The sequence below is a fragment of the Oncorhynchus clarkii genome, chromosome 29 (assembly GCF_045791955.1).
Source record: "Oncorhynchus clarkii lewisi isolate Uvic-CL-2024 chromosome 29, UVic_Ocla_1.0, whole genome shotgun sequence".
NCBI classification, from domain to species: Eukaryota; Metazoa; Chordata; class Actinopteri; order Salmoniformes; family Salmonidae; genus Oncorhynchus; species Oncorhynchus clarkii.
Window position 1 is genome coordinate 1,144,818 of NC_092175.1, and position 13,989 is coordinate 1,158,806.

Sequence of the window (13,989 nt, forward strand, 5' to 3'; positions counted from 1 at the left end):
GTTCTGGGACACTATAAAGTCCATGGAGAATAAGAGCACCTCATCCCAGCTACCCACTGCTCTGAGGCTAGGAAACACTGTTACAACCGAAAAATCCACTATAATTGAGAACTTCAATAAGCATTTCTCTACGGCTGGCCATGCTTTCCACCTGGCTACCCCTACCCCGGTCAACTGCCCAGCACCCTCCACAGCAGCCCACCATTTCCCCTTCACCCATATCCAGATTGCTGATATTCTGAAAGAGCTGCAAAATCTGGACCCCTACAAATCAGCCAGGCTAGACAATCTGGACACTCTTTTTCTTAAATTATCTGCCGAAATTGTTGCAACCCCTATTACTAGCCTGTTCAACCTCTTTTACATCGTCTGAGATTCCCAAAGATTTGAAAGCTGCTGCGGTCATCCCCCTCTTCAAAGGGGGAGACACTCTAGACCCAAATCTATCCTACCCTGCATCTCTAAGGTCTTCGAAAGCCAAGTTAATAAACAGATTACTGACCATTTTGAATCACATTGTACCTTCTCCGCTATGCAATCTGGTTTCCGAGCTGGTCATGGGTGCACCTCAGGCACGCTCAAGGTCCTTAACGATATCATAACCGCCATCGTTAAGAGACATTACTGTGCAGCTGTATTCATCGACCTGGCCAAGGCTTTCGACTCTGTCAATCACCACATTCTTATTGGCAGACTCAACAGCCTTGGTTTCTCAAATGATTGCCTCGCCTGGTTCACCAACTACTTCTCTGATAGAGCTCAGTGTGTCAAATCGGAATGCCTGTTGTCCGGACCTCTGGCAGTCTCTGGGGGTGCCACAGGGTTAAATTCTCGGGCCGACTCTCTTCCCTGTATACATCAATGATGTTGCTCTTGCTGCTGGTGATTCTCTAATCTACCTCTACGCAGACGACACCATTCTGTATACTTCTGGCCCTTCTTTGGACACTGTGTTAACTAACCTCCAGACGAGCTTCAATGCCATACAACTCTCCTTCCGTGGCCTCCACTGCTCTTAAATGCAAATAAAACTAAATGCATGCTATTCAACCGATCATTGCCCACACCTGCCCGCCCATCCAGCATCACTATTCTGGACGGCTCTGACTTAGAATACGTGGATAACTACAAATACCTAGGTGTCTGGCTAGACTGTAAACTCTCCTTCCAGACTCACATTAAGCATCTCCAATCAAAAATTAAATCTAGAATCGGCTTCCTATTTCGCAACAAAGCTTCCTTCACTCATGCTGCCAAACATACCCTCGTAAAACTGACCATCCTACCGATCCTTGACTTCTACCCACCACTGCGACCTGTACGCTCTCGTTGGCTGGCCCTCGCTTCATACTCGTCGCCAAACCCACTGGCTACAGGTTATCTACAAGTCTCTGCTAGGTAAAGCCCCGCCCTATCTCAGCTCGCTGGTCACCATAGCAGCACCCACTCGTAGCACACGCTCCAGCAGGTATATCTCACTGGTCACCCCCAACTTCTTTGGTCGCCTTTCCTTCCAATTCTCTGCTGCCACTGACTGGAACAAACTGCAAAAATCACTGAAGCTGGAGATTCCCACCTCCCTCACTAGCTTTAAGAACCAGCTGTCAGAGCAGCTCACAGATCACTGCACCTGTTCATAGCCCATCTATCTACCTCATTCCCATACTGTATTTATTTATTTTGTTCCTTTTGCATCACAGCATCTCTACTTGCACATCCATCTTTTGCACATCTACCATTCCAGTGTTTAATTGCCATATTGTAATTACTTCGCCACCATGGCCTATTTATTGCCTTAACTCCCTTATTTGACCTAATTTGCACTCACTGTATATAGACTCTTTTTTTCTACTGTATTATTGACTGTATGTTTTGTTCATTCCATGTGTAACTCTGTGTTGTTGTATGTATCGTATTGCTACGCTTTATCTTGGCCAGGTCGCAGTTGCAAATGAGAACTTGTTCTCAACTAGCTAACCTGGTTAAATAAAGGTGAAAAGAATTACTAATAATAATAATAAATTCCGAGGCCAAATCTGGGTTTCTTATGTTTGGGGTAGGATATTTAAATGTCAATGGTTTCCGACAAAGATTTTTTTTCCGTGGCGAAACACAGCCGCCATTATGCAGGCCATTCAGAATCACGTGTCAGCTGGGGAACTGAACTAAAGTGGATTTAGATTTCTCAGTAACTCCCAAATGAAAGAAAATTATAATCCCTTTTGAGAGAGGGCCCCCACAATAGAGTCCGGACCTTTAATGCCTTGTTATTACTGTGGCTCCCAAAACCTTGTTTAATTAGGAGGGAGTTCAGCTGTGAAATGCCTATCACAGCACAGCAGCCCAGTTCATAATCAGCATCCTCAGGGACCTCTTCAAAAAAATAGCCCCCACAGAAGGCTACTGCTTCTGCCGCTGTTTCTTCTTTCTCTTATAGATCCTCTCCACAAACAGGATACAGAGGATTGAGAGGTTTTGATCTTAGGGCATTCGTTTAAGTGGCAGAATTTTCTAGCTTTATGCTCACAAGCTTCATGTCAGCCATCACTTGTACACAGTGTGTGTGTCTGAAATGCTCTGTGGCTCTGGTCAAAAGTAGTGCACTAAATGCCGGGAAGAGAGTGCAAATTCTGACACAGATTTAGTCTCTCTCTGTCATCCATGTTTACCTCGGGGGCCATGAAGGCGATGGTTCCCAGGAGTTGGCCTTGGAACTCCCCTGCTCCAGTGTCCTTAGAGGCCAGTCTGGCAGCAGCCCCAAAGTCAGCTATACGCAGCCTCTGACCTGTGCTGTCAATCAGCAGGTTGGCACCTGGGGGAGAGAGAGAGTGGAGATGGGGAAGGGTAGTTATTGAAGAGATAGGATGTCCTGACCAGTAAAAATCCCAAGCCCTTATTATAGTAAACCCCCACAGTCAAAAGCTAAAACGTGGAACACATTAATTAGTTTGTTTGTGTCATGGGTCTAGCACATAGGGGCTTGCCATCCCCCTTCCTTCAGCTCTGTGACAGGCAGCACAATTTCAGCAGGGATTTCCTGTGTGCTGGAGGTTGATTGTGTGTGTGTGTGTGTGTGTGTGTGTGCGTGTGTGCGCGTGTGTGCGTGTGTGCGTGTGTGCGTGCGCACTCACCTTTGATGTCTCTGTGGATGATCTGATTCTCATGGAGGTAGGCCAGGCCTCGGAGCAGCTGCCCCGTGTAGCTGATGATCACAGCCTCCTTGAAGGCCCCGTACTTGTTAAGGAGATGGGACACACTCCCACCTGGACACAACATAGAGAGGATAAACCATAGAGATATAATTACTATAACCTAGTCATTCTATTTCTAAGGGAGCAACAGTGTGATTGTTATAGGAGGGAGGACAATGTTTCATAGTAGGAGGGATAGGGTCAGAAGTTACAATATCTACTACGACGTGAAACTTCTGGAATTTCTTAATTAGTTACATAAAGTTATTGCAGCTGATACATATTTATCCCATAACTTGAAAGTTCTCTCATTAGTAATACAAGTTCAATTAATACTATACATTTTGAAAAGTAAAAAAATAAATAATGATTGATCATGTCACAAGGATAAAATAGCAGGAAACGATAATCTATCAAATTAGATTAAAATAAAACCCATCTAAATCAAACTGGATTGATTTGAATTGAACAAAGGATGAAAGCGGGAAACGTTTTTTCAACGCTGGATGTGTCATCGTCAAAGGCACTTACCTGCCATCCACTCTACCATCAGGTTGTAGTTGCTCTTCTCGCAGGTGGCCCCCAGCATGCGGATTATGTTGGGGTGGTTGAGGTGGGCCATCATCCGGATCTCCTCCCTCAGAGCCTCCACCACCTCTTCCTGCTCCGACGATGTGTTCCTCACATACGTCACCTAGATGGAGAGGACACACACACTCATGGTTATTAGGGGATGAATGAGCTGGACATTCTCTTTAAGGGCTACATCTCAGTTTGATGTTAAAATTTAATTAACTCTGAAATGGAATCCATAGTGCCTACCTAGAAACAACACCTAGCTCCCAATCCTAGACACTCCTGCAGATCTGAAAGAATTGAATCGGTATAGAAAATATGGTAATAGGTCCCCCTTGCCCTCTGAACGGCTAGGATGAATTTTCACAATATTGCTTATACCTATCCATTTCAATCATATCAACAGGAGTACATAGGGGTTGTTTGGAATTCATCATAGGAGAATCAGCCCTAGGATAGGATCTCTGATGGCCTTGTATGTGTCTCCTCTTCTCACCTGTTTGACTGCCAGCAAGGTGCCAGTGCCCACGTCCTGGGCCTGGTAGCAGGAGGAGAAGGCCCCCAAGCCAATCTGCTGGCCCTTCAGCCACTCGTGGCTCTCCCTGTAGGGCTGCTTTGCTTTGGTAAGGCCAGTCAGAGTCTCTGGGGTCTGGGGAAGCATAGAAGACATCATGTCAGTGTGCCATCCCATACCAGGGCAGGATACAATGTTGTGGAACACTTAGATAGATATTATGTAGATCAAACATTGTTACGAATCCCTTTTGGCCCAACAGTCTAGGGGGGATGGTAGTGAGACCCGTAACATAACTCATGTAAATTATAATAGTGACAAAGTAAAAGTGAACGAAATAACCACGACAACCGAAATAATACCGTCAAACTCAGGGTTTATTTATAAAACACACGGTAATGGGGGGAGCAGGAAAAGGGGCTGAGCTGGACCCAAGGAAAGAAACAATAAGTATTCAAAACACCCCTAAGCTAGACTAGCCTATTTCAACAACAGCTAACTAACTAACCAAAATAAAGTGGGTGGTCCGCCCAGTTCTAACTAGTGTGTTTTAACAAAGTTTACCTACGGGTAGTGTATGCCCATGGGCGACTTGTCTTGGTTTCTCCTTTTCCCACCAGCAAACACCATAATCAAAACAATACTCACAGGAGATGACAAAGTGATTTGGAGGTGCTCAAACAAAAGAAGAGGTTAAGACGCAAAGAGAGAGATCTACATACATGGCATTTACAAAGAGATTGAGCTACTGAAATCTATCAAGAGCAGAGATCTACCAACATGGCATTACAAAGAGATTGAGCTCTTGAACAAACAAATGATGGGGTTTTTAAACCATGGGGAAGGAACTGTGATAGGGTAGGAAACAGGAGGAGGTGTGTCTGATTGATGGGTTGATTGGTGACTGATTGGGGAGTGATGATGTTCACCTGTGAGGGGAGAATGAGAGAAAAGAAACGCACACACACACAGGATACACACACAGGATAACTGTATCCGTAACACTCCCCCCCTTAAAAGAGCAACCCTAGGGGGGATTGCGATCACAGTATTTCAATTAATACAGCACCAGCACCTCTGGCACTAGCATCTACCTCAAGCTTGAACGGTTGTTCAAAATCCGGAGCAGCAAGTACAGGGGTACTACATAAGAGTGCTTTCGCTGATTCAAAAGCTCTTACAATCAGGGGACCACACAAATGGTCTTGCCGGACTGAGCAAATCAGTCAACGGAGCAACTACAGCAGAGACATTTTTACAGAAGCTACGGTAGTAGCCAACCATCCCTAAAAAGCGGCGTAGCTCTCGTCTAGTGGTAGGTGCAGGGAATGCAGTTATAGCCAAGACCTTGGCATCAACAGGGCGCACCTGTCCATGGCCAACCTCTTTACCGAGATAGGTACAGTAGCCTTCCCAAACTCGCACTTTGCCAAGTTCAGGGTTAGAGAAGCAGCTGCCAACCGTTCACATACTACCCTTAGCAAGTCAACATGATCTGACCACTCAGACGAATAAATCACTAGGTCATCAAGGTATGCACTACAATTAGGAACGCCAGCTAATACGGAGTTAAGCAGTCGTTGGAAAGTGGCTGGTGCATTTCGCATCCCAAAAGCCATGACTGAGTACTGTAGGAAGTTGTCTGGGGTCACAAAGGCAGAAATCTCTGAAGCATGTGAAGTTAACGGAACCTGCCAGTAACCTTTTAAGAGGCCCAACTTGGTAACATACTTAGCAGCACCAATAGTGTCGATACAGTCGTCCAGTCTGGGTAACGGGAACGAATCTGGCATTGTGACAGAATTTACCTTTCGATAATCCGTACATAACCTGGACGTACCATCAGGTTTAGGAACCAGAATGCAAGGAGAACTCCAAGTGCTTGAACTTGGCTTAGCCAGGTCATTCTCCAACAAATATCTCACCTCATCCCTCATTATCTTCCTCTTGGAAGCGTTGATACGATGTGGGTGTTGCTTGATAGGTGTAGCATTTCCAACATTAATGTCATGTTCCAACACATTTGTGCGAGTAGGAACGTCATTAAAGAGACATGGAAAACTGTGTAGTAGCCTCACAATATCATTAGCCTGTCCATCCGTTAAATGAACCAGACCTGACTGGATAGACAGCAGCATTTCTGAGTTGGGCAATCTAACACACTGCTGTTGAGTATTGCACAACTCCAAGCCATCAATATCATCAATTTGACAGTCCACTATCATCGCAGTAGTAGCAGAGGAGACAGCAGTACCTTCCTCTGTTTTTGAACTATCTAACTGTGTGATGGGTCGGGTGTGGTATGCTTTCAACATGTTAATGTGACACACACGAGATTGGCGTTTTCTATCAGGAGTTTGAAGCACATAGTCAGTTTCACTTATTTTCTTTTCAATTAAATAAGGACCAGAGAAACGAGCTGACAGTGAAGATCCTGGAACAGGTAATAACACCAGTACTTGGTCACCTGGCTGTAGTGGACGAGAAACAGCCTCTTTATCATAGTGTCTTTTCATGCTCCTCTGTGAGGAAGACAGAGCTTCCTTTGCAAGAGCACAAGCTTGGTGTAGGCGCTCACGAAAGCGACTAACATAGTCCAACACATTCTCATCTCTGGTACACAACTCTTGGGACAAGAACTGTTCTTTAAGGACTTTCATTGGTCCTCTCACTGTGTGACCAAACACTAGTTCAGCCGGGCTGAAACCTAGGGACTCCTGCACAGTTTCACGAGCAGCAAACAAAACTAGAGGAACTCCCTCATCCCAATCTTTCTCAGATTCCAAACAATATTTACGTAGCATAGACTTCAGTGTCTGATGCCATCTTTCAAGCGCACCCTGAGACTCTGGGTGATAGGCGCTTGATACACGGTGCGTAATTGATAAGGATTTCAACACCTGCTTGAAGAGCTTGGATAGGAAATTGGTACCTTGATCGCTTTGTACCACCTTAGGTAACCCGAATGTCGTGAAGAATTTTATTAAGGCTTTACTCACTATCGGAGCTGTAATCCTTCTCAGAGGAATAGCCTCGGGGTATCTTGTAGCCATACACATTATCGTTAACAAAAACTGGTTACCCGATTTTGTCTTCGGTAACGGTCCGACACAATCAACCACCACATGCTCGAATGGTTCACCTATGACAGGTATGGGACAAAGAGGAGCGGGAGGAATAACCTGATTTGGTTTTCCTGTTATCTGACATGTGTGGCATGTCCGACAGAACTGAGCCACATCTTGTTTTAAACCCGGCCAAAAGAAATGTCGAAGGATCCGATCATACGTCTTTGTAATTCCTAAATGACCAGACCACTGGTGATCATGAGCAAGGGATAACACATTTTGTCGAAAGGCTGTAGGAATCACTATTTGGTAAACAGCATTCCAATCTCCACCCGCGTCAACATGGGATTTCCATTTACGCATGAGGAGATTCCCATCAATGAAGTAAGCCACGTTCTTCTTCTTCACATCTTCCAATGAGACAACACTAGTAAAACATTTAGCAAGTTTGTTGTCAACCTTTTGGTTAGCAATCAGCTGCTCACGAGTGACTGGTAACTGTATTGCATCAGCAATAAGTTCAACATTCTTTGATTCTTTCCTGGGCTGTTTGTCAGAGGTGATCAGCTTCTCAGAGGTATCACACAACCCATCCTCTTGATCATCCTCTTTGAACAGAACAGTGTTCGACAAATCTATCACGTCACCCTCTTGTAGTGCTCGAGCACGAGTGACAGCACAAGCGGGGAACACATGTGGATAACTCTGTGCCAACTCATTCGAGAGAGAGTGGTCACTTTTATCCAATACTTCCAATATGGGTACTACCTTTCCTCCGGCAATATCGTTACCCATTATAAAGGTCACACCTTTCACTGGCAACATAGGACGTACCCCCACTCTGAATATTCCACTGACTCAGAGTGTACTTTCACAAAGTGCAACGGCACTGGGACAAAACCCATTTCAATACCCTGCACTAACACACTGGAACCACAGTATGTATCGTCAGATAAGGGCAACACATCAGACAATATAAACGACTGCGCCGCACCAGTATCTCTAAGGATTTTAACCGGACGCTGAGACGCTTCGTCATTCGTTAGGGACACAAACCCATCGGAAATGAATGGTTCATAACTGCGGTCGGGGACTGAAACTTTCAAACTGCAGTTACTCTGAGGCACCTGTTTTGTTGCAGACCTCACAACCGTACGAATTAGAGCAACACCTGTTGGCGGCTTGGCACGAAGAGGCATCCCTTGTTTGCGTTTAAGCAGGAAGCAATCATTAATCATATGTCCCACTTTATGACAATAGAAACAGGAACGCTTATTCTTCTGCCGTGCTTGATATACTACTGCTGGTCGACTAGGGCTAAAGGTAGGAAACTCAGTGGTTCTACTCTCAGTTTGAGCCGAAAACACACTCTTGTGCGTCAACACAAACTCGTCTGCCAACACAGACGCTTCTGCCAGGGAGGATACTTTCTATTCGTTTAGGTAAACTACAATGCGTTCGGGTAAGCAATTTTTAAACTCTTCCAACAAGATTAACTCCCGGAGAGAGTTGAAATCAGTTACCTTACTAGCAGCATGCCATTTATCAAACAGATTTCCCTTGTCTCTAGCAAATTCCACATAAGTCTTACTAGAAGACTTTCTATGAGACCTAAATCTCTGTCGGTATGCCTCAGGCACAAGCTCATAGGCACGAAGAACAGTAGCTTTGACTACTTCATAATTCAAACTGTCCTCTAGAGGTAGCGCTGACAAAACCTCTTGGGCTTTACCAGTTAATTTACACTGAAGTAATAGGCACCATACCTCTTCAGGCCATTTCAATGCTACGGCTATACGCTCAAATACACAAAAATAGGAGTCAACCTCCGACTCTCTGAACAAAGGTACTAAGTCAATCTGCCTACTAATGTCAAACGTGTTTGAGGACACAGCTGGTGAGGACGACTCACTAACAGGAACAGTAGGAACGAAGGCTAGCCTCGCTGTCTCTGCCTCCAGTTCCATCTGGCGCATTTTAAACGTCATCTGCCTCTGTTCTCGTTCTCGTTCTTTTTCTGCCTCAATTTTACACATCTCCAAATGCCGTTGTTCTCTTTCTGCCTCAATTTTACACATCTCCAACTGGAGAGTCTCTCGCCTAATTTGGGCTCTCTCTTCCACCTCTAGTTGGAACTGTGCTAAACGGACATCCCTCCTGGCATCACCGTTTGACAGTGGGGAGAGTGGTTCAAAATGGGACAATGTGGCTGGTGTTTTAGCCTCGCCCTCATTATCAGACACCAATGGGCTTACAGGAGCAGCAACATCCCCTACAGGGTTAGTATGCTCAGGCAGCGGTAACACAAGCACCTGCTCTTCCAACAATACATTTAACACCAGCTTTTTAACCTCCGACTTAACTACATTCTGTGGAATCGATACTGAATAATGGTCAGCCAAGGTCATTAAATCAACTCTACGACATTTATCAAAAACCTCCCACGAAGGGTTATCCAAAAAGGACTTCAAATCAAAAGTAGCCATCTTACACTACTTCACAAGAGCCAACGAAAATAGCAAACACTAATGCTACTTCAGCTATGACGTTCAACACTGAACTATACCACTACAACAATCTACATGAGCGGCATGGGTGTCAGTAAAGACAGATCCCGGATGAGCCCCCACTTATGTTACGAATCCCTTTTGGCCCAACAGTCTAGGGGGGATGGTAGTGAGACCCGTAACATAACTCATGTAAATTATAATAGTGACAAAGTAAAAGTGAACGAAATAACCACGACAACCGAAATAATACCGTCAAACTCAGGGTTTATTTATAAAACACACGGTAATGGGGGGAGCAGGAAAAGGGGCTGAGCTGGACCCAAGGAAAGAAACAATAAGTATTCAAAACACCCCTAAGCTAGACTAGCCTATTTCAACAACAGCTAACTAACTAACCAAAATAAAGTGGGTGGTCCACCCAGTTCTAACTAGTGTGTTTTAACAAAGTTTACCTACGGGTAGTGTATGCCCATGGGCGACTTGTCTTGGTTTCCCCTTTTCCCACCAGCAAACACCATAATCAAAACAATACTCACAGGAGATGACAAAGTGATTTGGAGGTGCTCAAACAAAAGAAGAGGTTAAGACGCAAAGAGAGAGATCTACATACATGGCATTTACAAAGAGATTGAGCTACTGAAATCTATCAAGAGCAGAGATCTACCAACATGGCATTACAAAGAGATTGAGCTACTGAAATCTATCAAGAGCAGAGATCTACCAACATGGCATTACAAAGAGATTGAGCTCTTGAACAAACAAATGATGGGGTTTTTAAACCATGGGGAAGGAACTGTGATAGGGTAGGAAACAGGAGGAGGTGTGTCTTCTGATTGATGGGTTGATTGTTGACTGATTGGGGAGTGATGATTTTCACCTGTGAGGGGAGAAGGAGAGAAAAGAAACACACACACACAGGATACACACACAGGATAACTGTATCCGTAACAAACATGCATTTCTGACATGTAGCCAGGAATCACGTCAGTTCTATTTATGACGTTTCTATCTGCAACGTTTCACGTCTGTCGACTGAAAGTGGCCTGGGCCTATTGCCTATACACATACAATTAACTGCCAAAATAAAGAAACACCAGCATAAAGTGTTTTAACAGGGCGTTGGGCCACCACAAGCCAGACCAGCTTCAATGCACCTTGGCATAGATTCTACAAGTGTCTGGAACTCTATTGGAGGGATGCGACATCATTCTTCCACAAGAAATTCCATCATTTGGTGTTTTATTCATGGTGGTGGAAAATGTGGTCTCAGGCGCCGCTCCAGAATCTCCCATAAGTGTCTAATTAGGTTGAGATCTGGTGACTGAGACGGCCATTGTAAAAAATGGCCAGCTTCAGTCAGCTATTTAGTGCTTTCTACATAGGCAGTTCAGCCTCCTATTCACAAGACCCAAACTTCTTTAGTTGTTATTGGTCAAGGTCATGCCAGACAGCATTATGTTAGCCTATCAGCAGTTAGTACTCCTGGGACGTTCAGTGTAGCACGAGCAGGGCAGATGTCAGAAAAGTGCTTCAGTCAGAAACTTACTTTCACCATACTGAAAGTAAGTGCCTTAAGATGTTTATGTCTTGTTGTTTTCGGAGCTCAATATTAACTATTGTTATAACTACCATTTGTATTGAGGGTGTTAGTTAGCTCGCGGTCTCACTAGCGTTGGCTCTAGCATTAGCAATTTAATTCAGAATGTATTAGGATTTAGCATGCTTATTAGCATTTACCCGTTTGTTAGCATTTCTCATGCATGGTGCTATGCTAGATTATTTGTTTATATAGCTCATGCTATATTTAAGCAACAACGCACGGGGGTGGGTGTGGTATATGGCCAATATACCATGGCTAAGGGCTATTCTTAGGCAAGACGCAACACCTTTAGCTGTGGTATATTGGTTATATATCACAAACCCCCGAGGTGCCTTATTGCTATTAAAAACTGCTTACCAATGTAATGGCTGTCAGCCAATTAACATTCAGGGCTCGAACCACCCAGTTTATAATCTGGGTTATATTCGTAGACATTTTTACATTCCTGTATTTGCTATACAGTGCCTTGGGAAAGTATTCAGACCCCTTGACTTGTTCCATCTTTTGTTATGTTACAGCCTTATTTTAAAACTGATGAGGAAAAAAAAATCCTCATCAATCTACACACAATACTGAAATATTAAATTTATGTAAGTATTCAGACCCTTTACTCAGTACTTTGTTGAAGCATCTTTGGCAGCGATTACAGCCTCGATTCTTCTTGGGTATAACACTACAAGCTTGGCACACCTGTTTTTGGGGAGTTTCTTCCATTCTTCTCTGCAGATCCTCTCAAGCTCTGTCAGGTTGGATGGAGAGCGTACCTGCACAGCTAATTTCAGGTCTCTCCAGAGATGTTAGATCGGGTTCAAGTCCTGGCTCTGGCTGGGCCACTCAAGGACATTCAGAGACTTGTCCAAAAAGCCACTCCTGCGTTGTCTTGGCTGTGTGCTTAGGGTCGTTGTCCGGTTGGAAGGTGAACATTCCCCTAGTCTGAGGACCTGAGTGCTCTGGAGCAGGTTTTCATCAAGGATATCTCTGTACTTTGCTCAGTTCATCTTTCCCTTGATCCTGACTACCACCAGTCCCTGCTGCTGAAAAACATCACCGTAGGGATGGAGCCAGGTTTCCTCCAGACGTGAAGCTTGGCATTCAGGCCAAAGTGTTCAATCTTGGGTTCATCAGACCAGATAATGTTGTTTCTCGTGGTGTGAGTCTTTAGGTGCCTTTTGGCAAACTCCAAGTGGGCTGTCATGTGCCTTTTACTGAGGTGTGGCTTCCGTCTGGCCACTCTACCATAAAGACCTGATTGGTGGAGTGCTGCAGAGATGGTTGTCCTTCTGGAAGGTTCTTCCATCTTCACAGAGAAACTCTAGAGCTCTGTCAGAGTGACCATCGGGTTCTTGGTCATCTTCCTGACCAAAGCCCTTCTCCCCCGATTGCTCAGTTTGGCCGGACGGCCTGCTCTAGGAAGAGTCTAGGTGGTTCCAAACTTCTTCAATTTAAGAATGATTGAGGCCACTGTGGTCTTCAATGTTGAAGACATTTTTGGTACTCTTCCCTAGATCTATGCCTCGACACAATGCTGTCTCGGAGCTCTACTGATAATTCCTTTGGCCTCATGGCTTGGTTTTTGCTCTGACATGCACTGTCAATTGTGGGACCTTATATAGACAGGTGTGTGCCTTTGCAAATCACGTCCAATCAATTTAATCTACCACAGGTGGTCTCCAATTAAGTTGTAGAAACATCTCAAGGACGATCATTGGAAACAGGATGCACCTGAGCTCAATTTCGAATATCAAGCAAAGTGTCTGAATGTTTTTTAATTTTAATATATTAGCACAAATTTCTAAAAACCTTATTCTAAAATCAATTTTAGAATAGGGCTGTAACGTAACAAAATGTGGAAAAAGTCAAGGGGTCTGAATACTTTCCAAATGCACTGTATAAAGTAAAATATTGTTGGTTGCATTGGGAATTTGTGGGTGGTTGCCTATGGCTACAGCCCTGCATGCGCGCCTTGACGGTAGGGAACGAAGTGAGTTATTATATCAAAGGCACTGTGTGTTTGTTTATGTACAAGAGCTCTAGCTTACGGAGTCTGTTTACTAGTTCATTTATGTATGGCCTTATTACAATGTTATATGCTATCTTGTACTTTCATGTCATGCATATCAGTGCTACAATTGAAGTTTATTTATTCTTTCTTTTCAGAACCACAATCATCGTCAGTCACAAGAAAGACTCAGAGTGGTCTGGGATGTGTGTGTGTGTGTGTGAGTGGATCATCATTAAACCTTGTTCTGGACGGACATTGCTGAAGGATTTGTATTTATATTTATTATGGATCCCCATTCCTGTGGTCCAGCAAAATTAAGGCAGTTATACAATTTACAAAACATTACAATACATTCACAACAGATTTCACAACACATTAAGTGTGTGCCCTCAGGCCCCTACTCTACTACCAGATATCTACAACACAAAATCCATGTGTATGTTTGTGTATAGTGCTTATGTTATTGTGTGTTTGTATGCATGTGTCTGTGCCTATGTTTGTGTTGCTTCACAGTCCCGCTGTTCCATA

General features: G+C 44.2%; 1 protein-coding gene across 1 annotated transcript in view; it reads right to left on the minus strand.

The window, feature by feature from the left end:
* LOC139388136 (mitogen-activated protein kinase kinase kinase 1-like) overlaps positions 1–13,989 on the minus strand; it is a 157,385-nt gene that overhangs the window by 13,825 nt on the left and 129,571 nt on the right. The window contains exons 15-18 of the mRNA XM_071134719.1: positions 4,264–4,416; positions 3,723–3,885; positions 3,132–3,263; positions 2,670–2,812 (exon numbers count right to left, since the gene is read on the minus strand). Of these exons, the coding sequence (XP_070990820.1) occupies positions 2,670–2,812; positions 3,132–3,263; positions 3,723–3,885; positions 4,264–4,416 (591 nt within the window). The remainder of the gene's footprint in view (positions 1–2,669; positions 2,813–3,131; positions 3,264–3,722; positions 3,886–4,263; positions 4,417–13,989) is intronic.